Source organism: Actinia tenebrosa, unplaced genomic scaffold, assembly GCF_029948245.1.
Source record: "Actinia tenebrosa isolate PJP-AT-01 unplaced genomic scaffold, QUT_ActTen_1.0 PGA_scaffold11__36_contigs__length_13525064, whole genome shotgun sequence".
NCBI classification, from domain to species: domain Eukaryota; kingdom Metazoa; phylum Cnidaria; class Anthozoa; order Actiniaria; family Actiniidae; genus Actinia; species Actinia tenebrosa.
This window is the reverse complement of record NW_028292571.1, coordinates 10,620,514-10,645,660: the sequence shown is the minus strand read 5'-3', so window position 1 is coordinate 10,645,660 and position 25,147 is coordinate 10,620,514. Positions and strand designations below refer to the sequence as shown.

At 36.8% G+C, this 25,147-nt stretch overlaps 4 protein-coding genes and 1 long non-coding RNA gene across 6 annotated transcripts in view; 4 read left to right on the top strand and 1 right to left on the bottom strand.

The window, feature by feature from the left end:
• Positions 1–7,666, top strand: part of LOC116302413 (lymphocyte antigen 6G) — a 16,969-nt gene extending 9,303 nt beyond the window's left edge. Inside the window, exons 2-3 of the mRNA XM_089027842.1 lie at positions 6,307–6,525; positions 7,401–7,666. Coding sequence (XP_088883968.1) covers positions 6,307–6,525; positions 7,401–7,525 — 344 coding nt within the window. The 3' untranslated portion in view covers positions 7,526–7,666. The remainder of the gene's footprint in view (positions 1–6,306; positions 6,526–7,400) is intronic.
• LOC148912540 (uncharacterized) lies at positions 4,015–5,764 on the top strand. Its single transcript, XM_089027808.1, has one exon. The coding sequence runs from the start codon at positions 4,094–4,096 to the stop codon at positions 5,762–5,764; it is 1,671 nt and encodes a 556-aa protein (XP_088883934.1). The 5' UTR covers positions 4,015–4,093.
• A 3,387-nt stretch (positions 7,667–11,053) lies between the features above and the next one.
• On the top strand, positions 11,054–25,053 carry LOC148912539 (uncharacterized). 2 transcript variants are annotated; one of them, XR_016119347.1, is made up of 3 exons: positions 11,054–11,255; positions 19,154–19,211; positions 23,089–25,053. It is a non-coding gene; the product is annotated as an uncharacterized LOC148912539 (long non-coding RNA). The 2 variants fall into 2 exon arrangements; XR_016119348.1 differs by lacking the exon at positions 11,054–11,255 and adding an exon at positions 12,950–12,985.
• On the top strand, positions 13,723–15,663 carry LOC116290756 (putative ATP-dependent RNA helicase DDX49). The gene is made up of 3 exons (XM_089027552.1): positions 13,723–13,838; positions 14,395–14,781; positions 14,997–15,663. The coding sequence occupies exons 1-3, from the start codon at positions 13,723–13,725 to the stop codon at positions 15,661–15,663; spliced, it is 1,170 nt and encodes a 389-aa protein (XP_088883678.1).
• LOC116290737 (uncharacterized) lies at positions 15,815–18,147 on the bottom strand. Its single transcript, XM_031697839.2, has one exon. The coding sequence runs from the start codon at positions 18,114–18,116 to the stop codon at positions 16,896–16,898; it is 1,221 nt and encodes a 406-aa protein (XP_031553699.2). The 5' UTR covers positions 18,117–18,147; the 3' UTR covers positions 15,815–16,895.
• Positions 25,054–25,147: the final 94 nt, after the last annotated feature.

Below are 25,147 nucleotides of genomic sequence, written 5' to 3'. Positions count from 1 at the left end.
TCTTTTTATCCCTATCAAGTATCTCTCCTACATTACAGACTCTTCCTTCAAATATAATCCATTGCTTGTCTTTCTTACTCCGCACAAGGATGTCTGGTTTATTTGCACCGCCTTTTGGAGGGCTGTCTTGGAAGATAGGGATATTCCACAGTACTTTTGCTTCATCATTTTCGACAGAGCTCTTTGGGGGTAGTTCTTTGTGCCAAAGTGTTACGTTGTCTTGATCATCAGAAAGTTTAAACCTCTTAAGTGTCGCGTGATACAGGTCTAATCATGTGATCATGTCTTGATGTGTAGAGCGATTGGGCTATGGCCGAGCATTTGCACATGATGTGTGCAATACTCACATCTCCAGGTTGGCAAAGCCGACATTTCAGATCTTCTTCTTCACCTTTCAGTTTCTTTACGTTATAGACTTTAGTTGGCAATAGTTGTTGAATAATACTTTTGTGAATACTGTAAACAACAGTTGGAATGTTTTTCCAGACTTTTGAGATATCACACCATTCTTTGTGCAGGTCTTTGTTTTTCCACTGTTTAGCCATGAATTGTCCAACCCAGGGTTGCTGTTCAACTTCGTGTTCGTACTTTCTCACTAATTCGTTCTTTAAGATGGATTTGATACTTTTAGGTTGACAATTATTCACTTCTATAACTGTGTCGTTGTATGTTAAGATAGATTTCTTGCTTTCGGCATTATACGATATGTCCACATTGAGATGATAGATCTTAAGGATTTCATTTCTTTGGCGTCTTAGTATGTTCTTACTAGCTCAACATGTGGATCAGAGCTACAAGTGATGTAGTGAGCGAGTTTTATCTTTGTTGTCTTGTACAGGCTTTCGATTTCAGTAAGGCCTTTGCCTCCTTTAGTAGTTGGAAGATAGAGGAGGGGTAGAAATTCATGCTTGTGTTTACAGCCGCAGTCATTAATAACTCGACGGGTTCGTCTGTCAAGTTCTTTAAGTTTGTCTATAGGCCAGTCATTAGACCACATGTGGTGCTGCAAAACGGGAATGGCAAACGTTTGAGTAGCTTTGACTTTCCGTGAAATAGATAAAGGTGACGTCCAAATTACTGAAATGCGTCTGATGCACTCTTTATACTTGCTGCGTTCGGAATTTCCTTCTCAAGTTGACCATAGTTGATAGAGGGGAATGGTTAGGAAACCTATTGTTATCAGGTCTTTGTTCGCTTGTGAGGTTGAACCGGTCTTGACGGTGCACAATGTTTGATTTATGCTCATTCAAAATTGCAAAATAAGTAAACATAAATTTTGTCTACGGGATTATTGTAAGGAATATTCAAATATCTTTTAAAAATCTTTAAGTGTTTTGAACTAGCTGCCAAAAGAAAGATTTTTGTCTGTTCACTCAGCCATTGCCAACAATGGTAAAACAATGGTAAAACAAAGGATTGTGCACGGTCACGCTTGAAAAACGTGAACAATAACCTATAACAATAGAGTTTCCTAACCATTCCCCTCTATTAACTATGAGTTGACTGGTGTTCTCAAACTTTCCAAGATATTTATAATAATCATCTTCTCCAAGTACGGGTATGTTCGTATCATTACTGAGTGGTAAGTCTTCTCTTTTCTCCAGTTTACCTCTTCGTAGGTGGATGGCAGCACATTTATTGATGCCCCAGGTGAGACCGATGTCATTACACATCTGCTGTAGCTTGTTTGCTATTGTAGCTGCTTTTACTGCATTCTTGTGATATGATTTGAGGTCGTCAACAAACAAACAGTGCGTAATCTTGGTTCTCTTTTCATGAGTCAGTGTGTATCCCCAGTGTTGTATGTAAGTACCAGGCAATGGGGTTTAGGCATAACGTAAACAATTTTACACAAAAAGAGTCACCTTGCAATATACCTCGTTGGATGTTAATTGGGCCTATAGGCTCTTTACCATTAGATGTAGGGGCGAACAAAGTGATTTTCCATGTTTGAATAATGTTTATACCGTGGTCTTCAAGTACAGTGATTAGCCATTCATGTGAAACGCTGTCGAAAGCTTTCTTGACATCAATCCATACGCAAGAAATGTTCTTCTTATTCTTTATAGCGTCATCTAAAATAATCTTTTCGATAAGTAAATTGTCTACACAACCCATTGTCCCTTTTACACCTCCTCTCTGGTCAATCTGCATTCATTGGTGTTTAGACTCGTGGCTTTCAAGTTCCTTGTTGATGATTGAAGTGATCAGCTTGTACATTGTATTAAGGCAGGTAATTGGCCTTAAACCCTGAGGTGTTGGGCTGTCCTTCTTCGGTATAAGGACTGTTCTACCTTCTCCAAGCCATTCAGGAATACTGCTAGTCTGCTGTTTAATCAGGACCGAATTTGCATAGGCAAGTTGATTGTGTAAAGAATTAAAGAATTTTAGCCAATAGTTGGTGATACGATCAAGGCCTGGAGATGAACAGGTTTTCTTTTTCTTTAAGCATTTGCATATAATTTCCATTGATAATAACAGGGTGGTCTTCTTGGACTGGATTGCTTTCTTTAGGGCTTTGCGGATGTCGCATCGCCAACTATTGCGGTCATGCGCCCGCGTACAAATGCAGCGGTGTCGCTTGAAAGTGTTAAGCGAGATAAGTCAGATTTTACAAAGAAATGTATAGAGAGTCAAGATAGTTTTCGATTTATAAATTTCTGTGTAAACAGTTTTCCACTTGCCGGGGTAGAAGAACAATATGTAACATTAAAGCATTTAATTTTTATCAAACATACTTTAATTTGCTTGGAAAAACCTTTTCGTCTCGATAGTTAGATTTTAACAGCCTTCTTGCCATAAGTGCTTTGTTAAATTGCAAGAACAACACAAAAGGTCAAATATTATAAACAGGATTTCTCAAAATCAGAACTAGTTACCTCATTTGCCGGAGTCGATCCTTAAAATACGCACATTCTAAATTACTGATGTCGAATCTGTGGTCGATTGAACGAATTTATACTTTTCGTTTTTTACTTTCAAAAAGCTCCGATTTGAGACGAATATTTGTGAGATCCTTTTTCAAGAATAGGCACTTTGTGAAGCAAAAACCTTGAAAATTATTCGCAAAATACGGCATGTTTGGTACCAAAATAAAGCTTGAATACTCAGCTCTCGTTTGTCATCGTTTGCAATAGGATACCTATTAAAGCACAGGAAAACCGTAGCAAAAGATTTTGTTTCTCTAAGTCCGGGCCTGAGAGAGCTTGGGCTTCCTGTGGTTTTTATTTTATACATGATATCCGCTGACTTGGCGAGCGGCGCATGGCCGGGATAGTTGGCGATGGTAATCCACTGTGATGTTAAGATCTGCGTATCTGCAGTTTTCCATATCGGGACCCAAAATTTAGCGAAGTCATGCTTTGTAAGTGTGTTTCCATCTTGTTGTTGATTATCTTGTTGAGGTAGAGGCTCAGTGTACTTTGGTTCTTCTATGTCCTTGTCTTGTTCTAATATCTTTCCTAGATGGTTATAAAACTTCCCTTGATCTTGATCGAAACAATAATTGGCTTTTCTTCTTTTGCAAGACTCCAGTTTAGATCTCCGCTTGTTTTTCAATGTTCTTAAAATATTGATCTTTTTTTCCTTTAAAGTAACCAGTCCCGTAATTATTATTATTATTATTATTATTATTATTATTATTATTGTTGTTGTTATAATAAATGTATAGTTTTAATATAGTATTATATCAGTGTGAAGAGCTGGACTCGTGTTTTGAGCCATTAATTTATTTTACAAATATGTTTTCATAGAAAAATAAGTAAATATTATATAGATTTGTTATTTTATATTCATAATCTCTCCTTTTTTGTTTTATAATTATAGCAATATTCTTATCACGTCTCATATTATAATGAATTATTAGTTAATTATTATTGTCAATAAAGTTATTTATTATTTATTATTGTTGTTATTATTATTATTATTGTTATTATTATTATTATTGTTATTGTTAGTATTGTTGTTATTATTATTATTATTATTATTATTATTATTATTATATCATTAGGCAGGACGTGAGGACGTGAGGACGTATCAACTAGTCCTCCGCAATTTTTTATTTATTTTTACTTCTTATTGAATCCAATGCACTATGTCAAGAAAACCAAAGCGATTGAAATGGACGAGGGAAATGAATAGCGATGTTTTAGAGTGCAAAAGAAAAGCAAACGAAATGATTTCATCGAAAACTCCACCGTTAAATGAGAACGGCAGGAAAAAGGGTTACATTAAAGTGATGAAGGAACTCTGGGACGAGAAAGGATATGGATATCTTGGTTTAACAAGCCAAAACCTACGAGACCAGGCTTCAAGACTGGATAAAATGCAAGGATACTATCCTAATGCAAAGAAATGCTGGCTGATCATAAAACCAAAGAAAGAAGAAACCGCCAGATATGTCTTTGATGGAACATCAATCAACGTCACCACGCAAGGACACCAACATCTAGGGGCTGTGCTTGGTTCAAGAACATATCTTGAAGAATACGTGAATGGAAAAGTGGAAGACTGGATAAGTCAAATAACAAGGTTAACAGAGTTTGCTAAATCACAACCCCAAGCCTGCTACGTAGGGTTCACCTTTGGTCTAAGACATCGATGGACATACTACCTCAGAACACTACCAGATATTGAAGATCTACTAGAACCACTAGAGCGTGCTGTAGCGGATGTGTTAATACCATCAATTACAGAACACAATTGCACACCGATCGAGCGAGATATTCTGGCATTGCCAGTGCGGATGGGGGGACTTGGATTTACAAACCCAAGTCAGGTCGCAGCCTCAGAGTACACAACGTCAATCAAGACAACTGCTCCACTTGCTGAACAAATAATATCTCAAACGCATAAACCACCAAATGACACTACAATAAGAAAATTGCAGCAAAGTGCACGTAAGGAGAAAGATGAAAATCTACGTGAGTTGGTAGAGAATTTGAAGAATTCCTTACCCCAAAGGATAAAGAGAGCTGTTGAGCTTTCTACAGAAAAGGGCGCATCTAATTGGCTAACGGTAATCCCCATCAAGGACATGGACTTCGATTTGAACAAAGGAGAATTCAGAGATGCTATCAAACTTAGATACGACTGGGAAATCACTGACATCCCATCGGTATGTGTGTGCGGGGATTTGTTTAATGTGGACCATGCTATGATCTGTAGACGTGGCGGATTTGTTATTCAGCGCCACAACGAGCTGCGCGATCTTGAAGCAGAACTGTTGAGCATGGTCTGCAATGACGTTGAAATAGAACCAGTACTTCAAGAAGTTACAGGAGAAATCCTGACCAGAGGTTCTAATACAGCTTCTGATGCTCGCCTTGACGTTCATGCACGTGGCTTTTGGGAAAGGCAGAGATCTGCATTCTTTGATGTTAGGGTGTGTCACCCAAATGCAGAGTCCTACAAAGACCTCACCCCCCAGCAAATATACCACCTGCATGAGAATGAGAAGAAGCGCAAGTATGCTAGCAGAGTCTTGGAAGTTGAACAAGCGACTTTTACGCCATTAGTATTCACTACAACTGGAGGTATGGCAGATGAGTGTAGAAGATACCACAGTAGGCTCGCCGAATTAATTGCCAACAAGAAAGGAGAAGATTATGCCACCACTGTATCCTGGATACGAGCAAAGGTTTCTTTCTCCCTTTTGAGATCGGCTCTTCTATGCCTTAGGGGCTCAAGAACCACAAGAAGATTATTTAGGAACATAAAGGACATAGCCTTGGATGTTGAGACTGCAAATGCAGCAATTAACTAAATACTTAACATATATATATATATATATATATATATATACATACATACATATATATATATATATATATATATATATATATATATAAATGTTTGCCATTATTACTAATTTTTTTAACATATATTATTAGGATTAATTTTTACTAAATAGATTTTATGGTTATATATTAGTAGATATAATTTTATTATAGTATATTTTATTATGGTTTTTCTTTTTCTTTTTTCTTTTATATTATTATTATTATGGATAGATATATTTTTCATTGTAGGATTTATGAAGAGATAATCTATACGTCGTAAATATCTAATTTAAATTATTATTATTATTTTTAATATTAAAAATTTTATTTTAAAAAAAATTAAAAAAAAAAATTATTGTTGTTGTTGTTGTTATTATTATTATTATTATTATTATTATTATTGTTGTTGTTGTTGTTGTTGTTGTTATCATGCTGTAATAATCTTAATATTTCATTCACCGAACGTGGCTTTTTGAGCAGAATGTATATTCGTAGCCTTCAATTGACTATTATTTTATTTTACTAGTTAATGGTCTCAAATGCTACTCTTGTGCGACTACGAAGGATTGGGACAAGTGTAATGATGAAAAGAAAGAGCAAACATGTCCCTCTTCCTATACGAGGTGCCTTAAAGCAGAGATACATATCGAGGGGGCTGTCAGTGCCGATTCCTATGTAAAAGCGTGTGTTCCGCCTGAAAGTTGCACTGCCCAGACCCTGTCCCGATGCAAGAATTTTATTTCTGGTAACTTTATTTTATCTTATTATGTTTTATTATTATTTTATTGAAACCCACCACTACTCCCCACCCATACTCCCATAAAAAAGGAAGATAAACAACTGTTGTGTAGGATATCGACATATTTTCGGTACGATACCGGTACGATGTCGATAGAGTATCCTTAGGTGGTTAGCATATATGTAGATTGTTGGTAGGGTATCGGTATGATGTCGAAAAAAATAGGTGCTGTCAGTAGGGTAAAGGTATGTGTGGATATGGTATCGGTAGGTTATCGGTAGGGTATCGGTATGATGTCGGAAAAAATAGGGGCTGTCAGTAGGGACACTGGTGAAAAAGGCACTGCGCACGCTCGGAGATGACGTAGCGTAACTAAGGGCAACTCATATTTTTGATGCCGGTGTTTTGATTGTTTTACAAAATCGCAAAACTTAAGAAAAATACTCAAATCTTAAGGTTGTCCTTTTCGCAATAGCAAGATCATTTCAATTGTGACACACTGCTGATTTATACAAAAAATACTTTTATTTATACAAAGCAAAAATAATCTTTGAAAATGCATGTTTTTTCCTCTCCAAACGCATGCGCAGTGCGTTTTTCACCAGTGTCGTCAGTAGCGTAAAGGTATGTGTGGATAGGGCATCGGTAGGTTGTCGGTAGAGCAGGTAAAGTCGGTTGCAAATAAAGTATCCTCCGATGTGGTTGGTAGCTGCGGAAGGGGATCAGATTTTTGGTATGTCTTCGGTAGTGGTCCGCTATTGATATCGGTAAGTTGTCGGTAAGGTATCCCAAGGTCGGTAGGGTACGGTAGATTGTCTTTAGGGTATCGGACAGTTTGTGGAGTTCTCATTCCTGGCTTTGCTTCTATTTTCTTTTAACAGGACAAAAAATTGAATGCAAGGTCAATTGCTGCGAAGGGGATTTGTGCAACACTGGTGTAGCCACCAAGCTCAGCGGTATTATTCTTCTGGCATGTGCAGTTCTGTCTATTTTGAATAACTTCTGATAGCTAGAGAGCCAAGTGAAGTCCAACGGAAGTAATCTATCCTATTGATTTTTTGTTCAGTTACCATTATTAACTAGAACTCTTATTAATGTTAACTAATGAAACCTAAGATAATAAAAACGTTCTTTTTTTTTTCTAAAACGCTTTAAACATTTATCGTATCCATGAGCATAGAAGGAGGGTCCTAGATGCCAATATCCGCCTTCCTCTAGACAGGGGATCCTAGGGTACACATAAACACCTCCCCCTAGACAGGTGGTCTTAGGGTACTCGTAAACACCACCCCCTAGACAGGGGGTCCTAGGGTACACATAAACACCTCCCATAGACAGGGGGTCCTAGGGTACTCGTAAACACCACCCCCTAGACAGGGGGTCCTAGGGTATACATAAACACCTCCCCTAGACAGGGGGTCCTAGGGTACTCGTAAACACCACCCCCTAGACAGGGGGTCCTAGGGTATACAGAAACACCTCCCCATAGACAGGGGGTACTAGGGTATACATAAACACCTCCCCATAGACAGGAGGTCCTAGGGTACCCAAAAACACCTCCCCAAAGACAGGAGGTTCTCGGGTACCCAAAAACACCTCCCCTAGACAGGGGTCCTAGGGTGCCCGAAAACACCTCCCCACAGACAGCGGGTCCAAGGGTACACATAAACACCTCCCCTAGACAGGGGTCCTAGGGTGCCCAAAAACACCTCCCCATAGACAGGGGTCCTAGGGTACACATAAACACCTCCCCATAGACAGGGGGTCCTAGGGTACACATAAACACCTCCCCACAGACAGGGGTCCTAGGGTACACATAAACACCTCCCCATAGACAGGGGGTCCTAGGGTACACATAAACACCTCCCCACAGACAGGGGTCCTAGGGTACCCCAAAACACCTCCCCATAGACAGGGGTCCTAGGGTACACAAAAACACCTCCCCACAGACAGGGGTCCTAGGGTACCCTTAAGCACCTCCCCATAGACAGGGGGTTCCATGCAGTGTAACCATAAACATCTCCCTACGAGTATTCCGGATGGCGAGGTAAACGAGATTCCTGTTGAGGATTTTTGGCACGTTTTTAAATCCACCTTTGTTTCAGTCGCTGATCGGCACGCCCCTATTATACAGAAGCGTATTCTCGGTATAGACAATTGTGCTTGGTTGAATAGCGACATAAAAAGCGACATTTGTCAGCGTGATAATTTTCTTAAAAAGGCGAGGTAGACTTGAAATGTGGAACAACTATCGTTGCCTTAGGAAACGTGTCACTGATAACATAAAAAGGGCCAAAGAGTCATACAATAGGCGTTTGCTCTTGGATAATAGGCAGATTAAAATTCCCGTTTTTTCTTCCCGCAAACGGCAAACGTGATCACGTTTTCATCGTTTCCCTACAATTCACCTAACCCTTTGCAAACCTTCTCGACAAAGACACATATTCTTATTTTTATTTACTACTTGGAGATCATTTCGATTCCTTTTCACTAATTTTAAAGAATTTTTTAATGGTCAATTGACGTTTCACGTTTGCCGTAAACGAGAAGCTTAAGGTGGCTCGACCCCCTCACGCTTGACCGCTACCTTCCACTTTTGGAACGCTAGTGCATAAACGTCTTTTAACCTATTGCAAATCTTTTTTGCACATAAGTCACATAAAGATTGAATTAATGTTTGATGCAGTTTTTTATGAGATCGGACGTCATAACACGTGATTAGGATGAAATATTTGATTTCGTTTAAAAAATAATTTTAGCCTTGCAGAGCGTTCAACACTAAAATGCTTCGTACCACATAATTATATACTAAATGCCTCCATTTGTGGGGATTTTTGAAAAAATCTATCTAGCTAATTATGAGATATTTGACATTATTTAAATATAGTGCATAATCTACTTCAAAACTAAACAATGGATTTCATACGGCCGAAATTAATATTTCAGAGCTATATATTCACAAAAGTTATGGCTCATTTAGTTTTACTCTGTATCTAGTTTTAAAAGGAACATTTTGAAGGTAATCGACTTATGCGATTTTGTGAAAACGTATAGTGCAGAAGACGGGGGAAACATTTGATGCGCACTTTTCATCGCAGTTTTCTAGTCAATCTTACTAGATCTTCCATTATTTTAAAATTCGCTGATCATTTCTCTCAAAACTACGTCAGGATACAAATTTGAACTTAAACTAATATTACACAAAATTGCAAGACTATTGAACTCATTTAAAGCGATCTAAAGCGAACGAGAAATCTAGAAAACATTGATCGTTTCCCAACGATTTGATGCTCTGGGAATTCTATTGTTTGCTAATGATCATAACACCAAATTCTTTCGCACCATGCACGGTCTCATCTCGCTTGGCTGCTTTCCGATTTACTCCCGAAGTATGGTTCTTTATCTAAACTCAAAAGTCTTGCTCGCTTCTTTCTTGAAGTTTTAATTTGAGGCATGTTCGCCGATTCTATTCACTCACACTGACAAAGTACATCATGACAAACGTCCCACCCCTGCGTTAGAATGACCATGGTACCATGGTTTTTCATTGTCAACCATGGTCAAAGTTTATTATAATGATGACGATGGCACACAGTCAACCATGGTCAAAAGACATTGGGTTTGGTTTTCTTAAAAAAAACTTAAATCGATCAAAAAATGAGAAAATAAAATGAATGTTAAATCTAAAAATTAATTCCCAAATATATATATATATAAAATTGGTTTACATTATTGTTATGACCATGCATGTTACACAGTCAACCATGGTCAAAGTGTTAATAATGTTGACCATGGTACACAGTCAACCATGGTCAAAGTGTTAATAATGTTGACCATGGTACACAGTCAACCATGGTCAAAGTGTTAATAATGTTGACCATGGTACACAGTCAACCATGGTCAAAGTGTTAATAATGATGACCATGGTACACAGTCAACCATGGTCAAAGTGTTAATAATGATAACCATGGTACACAGTCAACCATGGTCAAAGTGTTAAAAATGATGATCATGGCACACAGTCAATATATAAGGAACATTTAAACATAAGAATCAATTTTCATGTTACACTATCAACCATGGTCAAAATATGTTAATGCCCAGATTAACATGGTACACAGTCAACCAAGGTCAGCCAGAATATCTGAGTTATCCTAACTCTCTACCCATTTGCTAACAAAAATGTCAACTTTTTCCTTAGAAACTAACAAAATACTAACACCATATACTTGTAAGAAAGTATGTAAGTGAGGCCTTTTAAAAGTCAACCTTTACTCATGTAAAAATTCGTTTTTGGAATCCATATTTTAGATTACCAGTGCATTTCGAATAAACTTCCACACAATACATTATTGAAAAATATACTTATTTATTTCCTGTTAATGTTACCCACTGCTGAAACAATATCCAGTGCATTTAAAATATAAACATCTTCAAACCATCTCTACACATTTACAAGTCTTTCTTTTCACAAAGGCACTGTACTGTGACCGTGAGTGGACTGGTGATTAGCCGGTATGTAAGCGGGCTCATAGTCTGTGTTTTGGCGCCTAATGTTGTTATTCACCGGTAACCGTTTCTTGTAGAGAAAAATACCGTATAATCTCTGTTCAAAAGAAGTTTTTATGAGTTTTGGAAGCTGAATTTGCTCAGCAAGAGTTTGATATCGTGCAATGGGTTTGATATCGTGCAAAATCGGTGGCTGATCATGAGGACATGGATCGAATCACTATCAGGCATGTACATTGAGACTCTTATTTTGCTTTTCACTTTTTATTCAAACCCAATTTATTCTGTAGTTAACTGGCTGGAATCTTGCTCTTCGTGGCTTTAAGCATTTTAATGAGGTTTGTCAATGAAGCTGAATGCCTGGCTGGCTTTTCGAAAGCGTGAAACAACATTTATGTTTCGAAATACGACTTGAATCGTTTACGTTCTTGTGGAGTTCTTTGGGAATTAATATTGCTAGCAAGTGCATGTAACTCATATACAATTACAGAACCTTAATTATTTTATATCTTTCCACATCGATTTTAAGGTTCAAGAAAGATATGTTACAAGAAGTAATGTACAGAGCCGAGAAAATATTTTGATAGGCTAAAAAACCCACAAGGAATTATAGTGGGGAATCAAAATTCACAACATACTTAGAAAAAGTCTTGCAGAAGCTATTACAAATTGAACTTCTCTCTTTATAACAATTTATTTCTCATTTAGTGAGAAAATTATGAATTTTTATCAAGAAGGTCTTGCAGTTATTCATTTATATTAACAAAACTGTATGGAAAAATTATTTTTAAGCAAAGTCATTTTATCTGTTTCTTTGATCAATTTTCTTTAAAAGAATTCTAGTTAGCACATTAAAATGCATAAACAGATTGGCTGTATACATAATCAAGTTATTTTATTGAGTGTATTATAATATGACAAAATAGAAATAATTCTAAAAATTATTACCATACTGTAGATGTGCATTAAGCATTGAACAGAAAGTACAGTAAGTTGTCAGGACAAAACTAGAGCACCAGGCCAACCAAATTTCATGATAGTAACTTAAGTGTAGAAACAAACATTTTGGCTAATATTTACATGCTGATTGTATACAAATTATTTTCTGTTGCATTAAAAAAGTGAGTGCAAATATATGTTTGAAAAGGCAATAATTGTTTTATTTATTTTCTTCCTTCTATTAATGAGTGAATTATACTACTGCTCAGTATGATTTGCACCCTGATATTGTATATTTATGTAGGTTTTTCTTGACCATGCTGTACGGGTGCTGTTTGCAAACATGGTTGACCATGGTAAACCATGGTATTGATATTGCTTTCAAACATGGTTGACCATGGTCTACCATGGTATTGATTTTGCTTTTAAACATGGTTGACCATGGTATACCATGGTATTGATTTTGCTTTCAAACATGGTTGACCATGGTAAACCATGGTATTGATATTGCTTTCAAACATGGTTGACCATGGTCTACCATGGTATTGATTTTGCTTTTAAACATGGTTGACCATGGTCAAACCATGGTTGTTCTTTTACATAGCAAGACACTAACTGACCATGGTTGACCATGGTTAAACTTGTGCAATTTAACGTTCATGGTTGACCATGGTCAAAACATGGTCACATCATGGACAAACCATGGTCAACCATATTTGCTTGACCATGTTCTAACATGTTTTAATCATGTTTGACCATGGTTTGACCATGGTCCTGACGCAGGGGTACGATTTCGTGACGGTTTCGTGTCTTCGACGGGTTCTCGTATAGGCACTCGGAGCTTCATCGTTTCTGCACACTTGGCTAATGTTTCGAATGGAGCGTGAATCAAAGTGTAGGTTAGCTGGGGTCCCCGGAAAAAGAAAACGGTAAGCATAAAAAGAATAAGTATTTTTCTTCGCTTCAACAGATTAAGAAAGCTACTCAGCAGTATAAAGATGCCCATCGCCATCACTGTGTAAGCGGACCAACGAAAATTCGTTTCATTTGTTGTTCTCTCCTTTGCCTCGAGGGTTTTTCTCCGGGTTCTTCAGTTATAATGAAACCACACAATACAATTGGTGAAAAAATCCAGTCTAATCTACAAATTAGTTTGCAATTATTAATCACGTTACCATGGTTTTTTTCTCTTCCTCATCGTCCTCCATTTGTAATTGGTTGTGAAACCCTGTCGCCTCTTCCACCCTTTTAGTAAACACATTTTTTAAACGTTTGGTAGCTTTGCCCAACATTTCTAGAAGACCAATCCCAAGTGCTTTGATGTTTCTTTCTTTCGCTGCCTTATGAATGGAGCCTCCAGGACTCTCTACATATCCCGCCCACTCTTGCTGGAAAAACAAAGCAGAAAAAATAATTGTTTATGTGTTGTGGTTATTTTACGAAATAAAGTTTAGTTTTGAAGCAGGATTTCCTGTGTGTTCTAACAACGCATCCTTCGAGGGACGTTATTTGCTAAACCGTTTTTATGTCGTTGTAACCATTTCATTTTATTACTCTTGTATATATTGATATAATTATAATATAATATATAATATGATTTACCAATAATATATTTAGTTTTTAACGCTATTAAAGTATTAATATATCGCGATAATGTCTGTATTAATGTTTTTTTTACAGCAGCCAGCATGTTGAATGAATTTAACAAAAGATTCGTCAATAGTCTCTTTTGTTATATCATACCATCATACCAACATGGTCGCTGTGTTCAATCTTTTGGGAATGATTGAAAACCAGCAATTAGAAGTTCTTTTTAGCGTATTATACCATAGTTATATGCATTTTCCAAGCAAAGTAAAGCAGCAAAAAGGGTTTTAATTTTCTTAGAATTGAAAACTTCTAAGTATTTTTGCATTTTCACAAGCAAAGTTTCCCCCATACCTCGTTAGGCATTGTCGGCAGGACATGTTGCAGCAACAACCCACTATCGTGAAGATTCTTCTCAAAACATCCTCTCTTTCTCTCATTCTCTTCTTCTTCTTCCTCGTCCTTACCAGAACCTTTTAATGCTACCAAAACGAAGTCTACTCTCTTCCCTTCAGCCCAGAGGTTGTTTCAGGGTTCAATCTGTGAATTAGCATGCCCTGACTTAGATCAGCCCAGAGGTTTTTTCAGGGTTTGATCTGTGAGTTAGCCATGCCCTGACTTAGATCAGCCCAGAGGTTGTTTCAGGGTTCAATCTGTGAGTTAGCCATGCCCTGACTTAGATAAATCAAGAGTTTGTTTCAGGGTTCAATCTGTGAGTTAGCCTTGCCCTCACTTGCCTTACCCTTGATTCCTCACAAGCGACTCGACATTTCAAATCTCCATAAACGTCTCTATCCGTAAAGCTCAGTAGAACCTAAGAACTCATTTCATTGGTCTCAGGGAGCTGGCATTACAAATAGCAGATCAATTCAAAGTTCTTGGGCAGCCCATTGGATTAAAATCATGTGTGATCATAGGGGGTTTGGACATGATGAAACAAGCCATCAACTTGGCACAAAAACCCCATGTTGTCATAGCAACCCCAGGAAGATTAGCGGACCACCTCAAGAGCACAGACACTTTAAATATTGGCAAAATACAATTTTTAGTGCTGGATGAAGCAGACAGATTACTTGATCCTTCATTCGGAGATGATCTGGCTGTCATATTTGACAAAGTGCCGAAAAAGAGACAGACACTTTTGTTCAGTGCCACCTTAACAGACACCATAGAAGAACTGAAGAAAGTATCAACAGCAGAACCTTTCTGTTATGAAGTGAAGTCAGAGTAAGTAATATGTTGATCCTCTTGTGATGTTACAGATAGCTGTGCAACATCTTTCGTATGGACTCTTCATAATTTTGGAGCTGGGGGCTTATGTGGATGGGGGAAGGAGGGGGCAACTTTTTTAGTTAAAATTTATATTTATTCTAATATAATCTGACATGTCATTGTAAATCATTTATTTATCAATTCATTTGTTAATTTTTTTTTCCAACTAGTGTTGCTACTGTAGCAGAACTGGATCAAAGATACCTTCTTGTTCCTGCCAACGTACGAGACTGTTACTTAGTACACTTATTACGAGAACAAGACCAGCAGAAATCTATCATTGTCTTCACCCACACATGTAAAAACTGCCAAGTCTTGGCTTCTATGTTCCATAAGGTAAAACTCCCATGCGTAACTCTTCACTCCCTGATGTCACAAGCACAGAGACTTTCAGCTCTATCCAAATTCAAATCAGGACATGTAAAAATTCTCATTGCAACAGATATTGCTAGTCGTGGTCTAGACATACCCACTGTTGAACTGGTTGTCAATAGCAATGTGCCGGCATCACCCAAAGATTATATTCACAGAGTTGGACGAACAGCCAGGGCTGGAAAAGGTGGCATGTCTGTCACCTTGGTAACACAATATGATGTCGAAAGGGTTAAAGCAATTGAAGCTGTCATTAAAACAAAGTTGACAGAGCTCAAAACCTCTGAGAAGGAAGTACTTTCTCTTCTGAAGGGTGTGTTAGTTGCTAGACGGGAAGCTGAACTCAGAGTTAGGGACAGTGCCATTCTTGAGAAACGAAAAGTTAACAAGCGAAAGAAAGACTTGTTGGATTTAAAGGAACCTGTTGCTAAACACAAGAAAAAGAAACAAAAGCATTCCACATAATATTTATTAAGATAGTCAACATTAATTTTGTTAGTTTACAGGTACATCATATTTGTCCAAGAAATCAAAATATTTAATGAAAATATCAACCCTGAATCTTAATTATAAAGACTTACAGTTATTGTCCTATGAAAAAAGACCAAAACAAGTATCACATCATGCTTTTTTTATTCATTATAAAAGATACAAATTCTGGTGTTAAACTTTATATTGAGAAAAAATGAACAAAGAGTAATAATGATGAATCTATGTACATGTATACAATGATTGTAGGTATCAAGTATATGGAGCTAGTATATAAGTTATAGTGTGACAACCTTATAGGCAATGTGCATCAACGCTCACAAAGCACTCTGGGAAACCGAGTCCTGCTAAAATGGAACAGGGAAGTCCAAGGAAATATCAGGAAAAATTTCCTTTTTTATTTTCGTCTGTTGAAGTGCTTACATCAATAGAAAATGTCAGAGAAAACATTGTCAGATGAATTTTTAGAAGAGCTAAAAAAAAGTAAGAACTCAGTGTCCCATCATGCTTTGTGCTAGAAATTCAAGCTCATGAACATTGCCTATTGACAATGGCTGTATAAACCAGACAGATATACTGTACCTGGATAAACCTTTACTAAAAATATTTTAAAATCTTATAATTATTATAAGATGAAGAATTGTTTTTTTTTAACTAAGACCATTTTCGTTTTACATATCCAGAATTAGGGAGCTCTTTCGTTTTGAGTTATTAGGCAAGTGCTGACATAATATAGAATTCAAGTATTGCCTCGCGTTACGTGAGCCTCACGCAATCCTGTGATGAGATGTGAAAAGTTCCTAGTAATATCAGTAAAACTTGTTAGTTGACACAACCGTCTACTTTGATGAAGAGCAAGTTGCTTGAAAGCGCGGTTAATAAAATAGTTGAAAGTGAATCGAAAGTGTTAGGAACCAGTAAAAACTGCCCAGTATGAAAAGACTGAGCCAACTGCCCGTACACACGTAAAGTCAGAGAAGGCGACCATAGCAGACACCATCCCAACAACTTCGATAGGGACAGCGGAATTGAGATTTCATTCAAAAGTACTCAATCAATGACGCTCACCAAACACAGTCAATAACAGCCCCTACGCTACCCTCAAGGAAGCCAGACTAACAGTATATCACGAACAAAGATCACCTGCAAGTCTACTGATACCATTGCCGTCTGATGACAAAGTATAATCTTTGACCTTAAATGTTGTTTCAAACGACTCTTAACCCAGTCCCCACCATTGCCAAAACACTTGAGAAAAACACAGCCATCGAACCAAATGTATATCGTCCAACTCTGTATCCACAGTCAGCATAGCTCGCATACTGCAGAAACAAGTGTAGTTGAGATCGCTGGCGAAATGGATGATTATCATGCCAGTCTGCTTCAGTCATCAGGTTGAAATTAGCAAGCATTTGCTGGCATTTTCCTGTCAGTTGTGCAGCCCGGTAGCAGGGGTAAATAAAAACGTATAAATAAATACCTAAAATGATTTCATAGAAGAAAATTTTTTGAAAATGTGAGTGCATCAAGTCAGAAAATGACGTAAATGTTGCAACCCAAAAGACACAAGCTATAGTATACAGAACCCAGTGCACAATGAACCACAGCTTGAATGCATTGGATGTACCAAAGATGATCTTGCAAAGTTGCTGATGCTTTTTGATGATATCATCAAGGTGTTCTGCTGTCATGATGTCATCAGTACATCTAGTTACAAGAGTTTCCATTGATAATATCAAGGTACTAAATAACCAGCAAGTCAAAAGACTGGTCCACAGTGAAGCTGAATAAACCCTATGAGCTACAAAAGATGAATAGTTGGAGCTTGAGATGCCAAACATTATCAACACTATACCAGAAATGAGAGCACACCAAAAGAACAGTAGCACACAGTTCAGTTTAATCCATCCCCAAGGGTTCACCAAAGGGAGAGTATTTTCTTGTTTAACGCAGTTAAGTTCTTTAGAAAGCATCCAGACACTCCTAAAGAAAGTCAAATGAGACAACAGACGACCGATATCCAACACAGCATCATTTATAAGCAATTCTTTCATGCGAACTGAAAGCAAGATATCAGTATCCTCTACACTTTTAGAGGTGATGTTCACAGAGCTATTTGCACAGAACCAGATCACTAGTGTTCTTTGAGCTCGAAGCTTTGGACACACAAACACGTAGATTGCTGTTTGAATAGAGAGATAAACATCAACCAGTAGGATTATCAGGGCAAACATAGCACGCCATCTTCGACGAGGATTCCACAAGCCAAATGCAAGGGCAAAACCCTTCAACAACAACCCTGAACTCATGAATCTTTTGACATGTCGAATAGGAGCTCGACCGCAGAACTCATACTCAAACCTAGATCGTTCCTCATTAAAGAGGTTTTCAGGGAAATTGTCAAGCTCGTTTTTTGATGCTTTCATCATCTTGGAATGTTGAAATGAAATATTGAAATTAGGGTCCCGATTAGTTTCAGTATAGACGTCAGTGTTTGCTGTAACGAACATTTTTAGCATTTTCGAAACCTCGTGTTGTTGGAACAAAACTGGATGTGCAAATTCGTTTGCGTGACATTTTAATATTCATTGTACAGACAAAATAAAGATTTTGATCGATTTTACAAATATGATTTCAAAATATAATGGTTCCTGGTATATATGCTTATAAATGGATATTGTTCTTTCACGTGAAGATGCTACCATGACTCATTCCATACACTGCAGTGGTTACAAAAGCAATGACACATAGTATATATTACCAATAATACCTGTAGTCTCCCGGATGGTCACGGTTTCGATTCCTGTCAGGTGGACTTGGATGTTTTTCAATGCCTCTGATCAAGCTAGTGTCTACTGGATAACTTTTCTATCGATACTTCTATCATTTCTTAATAGGGCTGCGTGGTTATTCTAAAAATAGCCCTGCAGGGGGAAAAAAATATACTGAAAAAAATATGGAGAAACATACATTTTATTCTATCCACTATCTTATTATTTTTTAATAAAACATTGGCTTGTCATTACAAACTAAACGACAGAAATCGTAGCCACGGCGGAGATGACAAGTAGGGTTTGTTTGTCTGAGTTGTGACGTCACTACCACGCAGCCTTATTAAGGCAACAAAATCACAAAAGAATAGACCTGAAGCATGATAACGTTTCATACCACTTACTACTACTATTTTCATAAACATGCAAACTCCATAACTGCAAGCTGCATATGCTGAAATTCGGTTTTTCACTTCCGTCAATCAAAAATAATCAGTCTGTACCTTTTATGTATTTCTGACTGGAGGCAGAAAAAAAAAAAAATTCCAACCAGTAACTCGCAACTACAGAGTTCGCATGTTTATGAAAATAGCAGTGTAATAATGGTCAATAATTCCATTATCATTAAATACAACCCATGACCCATTGAACAAATCAATGTTTTTACTCTATGTTTCTATGTTTTTTTCCTGCAGTGTTAAAGATATTCATCATAAAAGAGCATGGCTGACTTCAATCGTATTCAGTGCTAAGGTAAAAATTTAGTATTATGCCGTTTTTTGGTACCTCTATAAGCCCCAACCATAATGACGTTTTATACTTCTATCAATACCAGAGCTTTCATTTTCAAGTACTAGCTTTTGTTTGTTAAAATGTCATCATGGTTGGAGCTTATTAAGCAGACACCTTCAGGACTTGAATCTATTAACTCCAACAAGCTTTGGCTGCTGTATCATAGCATGGAACACTCACAACAGCTCAAGAGCTAAGCTCCAATCACTCAGTGAAGTCCAGGTTCAAATTGGATTTTGGAATTGAAGTTCAGACCTTGGTGAGAGAGGCAGGACAGAAAAACCATTTTTTGCCATTCCATATAAGGACAGCTTTGCGTATATAGACCCATTGCACGCATAAATTATCCCAGACTTTTTTCTTTAAAAAAAGGTTTATCAATCAGAAAACAATTAAAAGTATAAGAAAACAATTAAAAGTATAAGAAAAAATTTTTTTAAATGACTTAGTTCTAACGCGCGCTCTGATTGGTCGAAAAGCCATTTTAGATGAGAGTATCTAAAATGCTGACGTCATCATATTTTTTTCAGAAAGTTTTTCACTCTTCTCGATCTTTTTCCGATATAAGATTACTTAAAATCGCCGCTGGGAAAAAAAAACAAAAAAAAACATGGAAAATATAAACATTATTTAGCTTTATTGGACTTTTTCAAGCGAATTTTTTACGCACGTCTTGAACGCTTGAACTGGCTTGAACAATCTACTTAACTTATCTACTTTTTCTCCGTGTTTTCCCCAATTTTGTTAAACATTTTCATATTTCCTTACTAAAAGATAATGAAGTTTAAAAAAAATTGTGCTTTTTGATGTTTTAAATCTAATTTTCTATCTTTCTCTTGCCTTAAGGAATTTAAACAAAAAAGCTGTCGACAACATAAGCTTACAACTTCATAAAATTTATCTTTGTTTTGCTTATAAGTCAACAAATTATTTCGCATTCCCCCTAAAAAAAGACTAAACACCGAGTCTATTTAAAGTTCTTACTTACATTTTTAAAGCAAGTCCAATTCTGTTTTCTGTTGATAACAAAAGTTCAACTGACAAATTTCAAGCTACAGCTTTTGTTTTCGTGAATCCATCTCGTCTGTTATATTTTGCATATACACATGAAAAACGTAGCAAACTATGACAGTATTTTTCTCTTGTCTTCTCAATATTATTTAAATCATTTCTTTGCCATATGAAGAACATTTTTTCACTTCCAAAGCTCAAAAAAAAACGACTAATGTTCACAAATCTGCTCGAAATCGTTGACAATCATGCTTTATAAGCCTTTTTGTGATTGGTCAGTTTTGTAAACTCGTAGTGTAAGGAGAATTTGTGCTTTCATACGAAAGATATTACACTATTTTTCGCTATTTTAAAAGCTTGTGATTTAAAAAAAACGGTTTCATCACTTGTCCCCCAGTTGAACTTCAGAAGAAGTGATCACACATTTTCTTCATGATAAAACATTTGTTAACAGTAATTCACTTATGATATCAGAGAACACATTAAAATGAACCAATCCAGTGGCTTAGGAGCTTTGTTGACTCTTTGTTTGAAAGATATTAGAAAAAATCTGTAATATGCTAATTAGGCATTAACGTTTTTGCATATCTCATCAATTCCTTGGAAATGACAATGAAAAGATCAAACCACTTTTGTTTAGTTTATAATAATGTTTTCTTATACTTTTGACTGTTTTTGGATTAATAAACCTTTTTATAAAGAAAAAGTCTGAGATAATTTATGCGTGCAATGGGTCTATAAGCTCAATGTTTCGTAAATATGCTCTTTAGTGTCTAAAGAACAAAATATCAAATGCGACTTTTTTTTAATGAATGCAACTTTGAAAAATAAGGCCTTGTACTTTAGGGGAGGTGCTATTTTGATCAGCAAAAAATCTGACATTTTCGTGAATATTTCCAAGTAGCTTCATTTCAATTCAACAGAATTTTGTCACTAGTTAGGAGTAATAGAAACACAAATGAAACACTTAAAAATTTGGATTATCGCTGCAGTGATGACTGCCAAACACAATACAATTACATCGCCAGAAATTGGCCACTACAAAAACGAGCAAGGGACTGGGGCGAGTTTTGAATTTTAATGCAATTAGCAAAAACGTTTTCTTATCTCATAGAGCATCTCTAGATTAGTAAGTCTGGCAAGTTTGAAAATGTCAAATCCATCTACCCAAGCCATACATTTTCTGTAAAAGTTTGACATTTTTGAGGGCTGACAACTCTGGTACCTTTTAACAAAACACGTTCAAACTTGCCAGACTTACTAATCTAAATATGCTCTATCAGATGAGAAAACGTTTTTGCTAATTATATTCCCCAGTCGTTTTTCAAACCCAGTCCCTTGCTCGTTTTTGTAGTGGCTAATTTGGGACATCACCCGCGCGGAACGCCTGGCACATCTCAATATTTATGTGTTACCGACCGTAGAAATTTTACAAAAGAATGTATGTGAATCGAAATGTTTTTGGTCATTTAATTGATAAAAAGGGACATTTTCAAAAATGTATAGGCGGGAATCGATGAAGTGAAGCTTCAGCAACTTGAGAATGTTAATCATTTCAATCAGAGGTAAAATTTCATGTATACTTTTTTGAAAACAACATGGCGCTCTGAGTAGCTCTGAATTACAAGAGACGTGTGGGCGGCCATTCATCACAGCCGCTAAGTGTAGTCATAAATTATAGTTTTGAGCAGAAACAAAGCAAAAAGTTACAAATGTATACCCTGGAACTAATTCCTGAAATGATCATAACACTCACCATTCCTTCCTATTCCGTGACAGAAGTACTTTGATGTATACTTTTTGCTTTTGAAAAACGCCAATAAATCCATCCACTAAAATCCTTCATAACTACACGCTAAATCTTCTAAATTCGGCTGAGTTCAAAAGACTGTAACTTAATTTGAAAGAATGCTTCAAATCGCTCGAAAAACCCATCGTTTGAAAGCTTGTTCCTCCAAACGGCTGCTCAGCTCGATTAGCTATTCTGAGCAGCTATTACCTGAATCTTGTTTTCCTTTAAAAAATTACTATAATTATAAAGCTTAATTTGATGTATATACTTATGTATAATTGGTAATAAAGATACTTCTTCATATTACATTCAGCTAAATATTTCAGCGGTAAATGTCTTACAACAGTAATTTATTCCATAGTATAAAGGGCCCTAAGAGGACCCCTTCTCTGTGAGACCACGACTCACTGTTCAGCGGTTTCAGATTTCGCGCGAGTTTCAAAAAAATTCCGCGGCATAAAAATGTCTGAATTCATTCTCCTTTAGATTCTCCTACCCGACTACACTTATCGGTTCTAGACGCCATTTTGTCGGCAAATAGTATGTTTTAGGGCAAATCTGCTACCTAAGATTGCAGGCCCAATAGAAACCGCTGCTTACTCATTGCAGGCTCAAATATCCGAAATTTCTGGCGATGAACGCGCTACAAAGGAAGCCAAAACGGCCATTATTTAAACATTTTAAATTATTATTTCTCAATACTTTTTTAATAGAATGTCTTTGTTAACTTCTAATGGTACTCTCGACCCTCGACATGGTACCCTCCACTCTCGACGTGGTACCCTCCACTCTCGACATGGTACCCTCGACCCTCGACATGGTACCCTCGACCTGTTACCCTCGACTAAAAGGAAAACTCTTTGTTTTGTCCTCCAAATTGAGATGCTTTGATTGTATGACAGCACATGAAAATGGTTTTCTAGAGGTGTCTGCTGAAAAGAAGGTTCACTTTACAGTCAATATGTGTGAATGAAATAAAGGCTTTTAGTGAGGTTTTGAGAATAATATTTTATTCTATGTTCTAATGTTCCGCAGATAAAAGTAGTGGTAGAGGTGCGAGACAGAAGTCACGGTTTGCAGATCAAAGAAGCACTAGAGTCGCATTACCAAGAAAATATCACGTGGGGTTAAGATAAATTTGTCGCTACAAACCTACGAACAAACAACATCTGATTTCTTACACTAACATTCAATTTACTGGTTACTAATAATTATAATAAGTTGGAGTAGAAAGAGTACAATATATAGTACTCAATAGTGATATTTCACACTAATTCTATTGTTTGCAGTGCGATGCACAAAATAAAGTATGTCTACTATATTTAAAAATGTATTTGCATACTTCTATGCACAGGTTTTTTTCAAGCTGACTGGTTTGACCAAATGAGGCATATATGTATATAAACGTGTTTAGCAGCAAAAGCCAGTGCACAGAAGTATGATATGTTAAAACTGGTAATAGGTTTGCATGTTGAGCTGTAATTAGTACTTTTTGCTGTCAAATAGCATATATATTTTGCATGCTTTTAGTGTTTGTACGGTTCTAGGGATAGGGCAGGAACGATTGTAATTACCCAGTCTTTTAAAAAATGTCCATGGTATTTTGGGATAGAATTCGAACCTTTCTTAAATTTTTGTGGCTATTTGGTTTTAATTACCGTAGTAAGAATTAGTTTGTGAAGAATAAGGGTCAGTATATGTGTCAGTGAGTGTGATGGAGGCTGACCTGTAAGAGTTCCCATTAATGCACAAAAATCATTAATTATTTGCGCACTATGCAACAGGGTAAGTATATCCGCAGGCTTATGAAATCTTATATTAATGGATAAAAAAGACAAATAAATATCACTGACACCACTTTAATTTGTCTTATCTTAAAGGGACTTCAGACTTCAGAAATAATAATTTCCGACATAATAATTTCCGAGTTAACAATTTCCGAGTTTATAATATCCAAGTTAACAATAGAGGCTTGCACTAGGAGAAAAAGACTCTACTAGTATATATTGTTGTGCCTCCTGTCATGGCTTCCATCACGTGATGGTGCAAAGCCTCTATTTCTTAACCCTATTACCGTTCACAATACACCCTATGAAAAAGGGCGTGGCCATGGACATACCTTAGTTCATCAGTTATTGAAGACACCATTGCTTTCATTGTACAAAGTATATCGTTCGAAAATTTTAGTAACGTGAAAGCATAAAAAGCTACCGCTGTTTGAAATAGAAAGATTTGTATGGAAACAACAACCAAGGGCCTATCAGCCTCGTTTTCATGTTTATGGCACATTTCAAATGCTCATAACTCTGCAGTGTTTTAATATATAACACCAGAACTATACAAAATTACTAATTTAGACATGCTCTTTCTAGTAATAGAAACATAAATCATTGATCCTTTATGGAGCTCGTTCCCAGTGCTTTACTCTTTTTTCATAGGCCCGGTTAATAGAGTGACTTAAGTAGACCCTATATAATCAAGGCAGCTAGAATAAATATATTGTATAATTTTATGTCTTTAGGCTTTTTGTATACGGCAAATAAAGCTTAAGATAGCTCGTATACCGTTTTGATTAGTCGAATATATCCATATCATATCGTCTTTTAACGTCTCGTTTCCCGAGCAACCGTCTTGAGTAGCTTGTTTTAAGGTAACCGTACGCTACGACGTTTTACCGCTGATCCTTGCGTTCGCCGTAGCCGCTTCGTTCCCCATTAACGCCATTTAACGAACAAATTAATCAAATTTACCCCCACTTGACATTACTGCAGTAATTGCAGCTGTATGAAAATCTTTTTAACTTTATCATTTAAGCTAATGGGGGGATCGGAGGGGGTGGGTCGGGAAAATCAGATAACTGGAAGACTATTTTTGTGTGACCCACTCCCATACGGTTGAGCTCAAAAATACGTGGCCCACCCCCTGATTTTCCCAGCCCAATCCCCCTATACTTTATGACCATGCCAGTCCCTAAATAAAGTTTAATACCTTTACCTTTTATGTCTTGAGTTGTGTGTTATGAGTTGATGAGTTATGTTTATATGAATTATTACGAGTACATTGTTACAAAGTTTTTATTTTGTTTTATATTTCG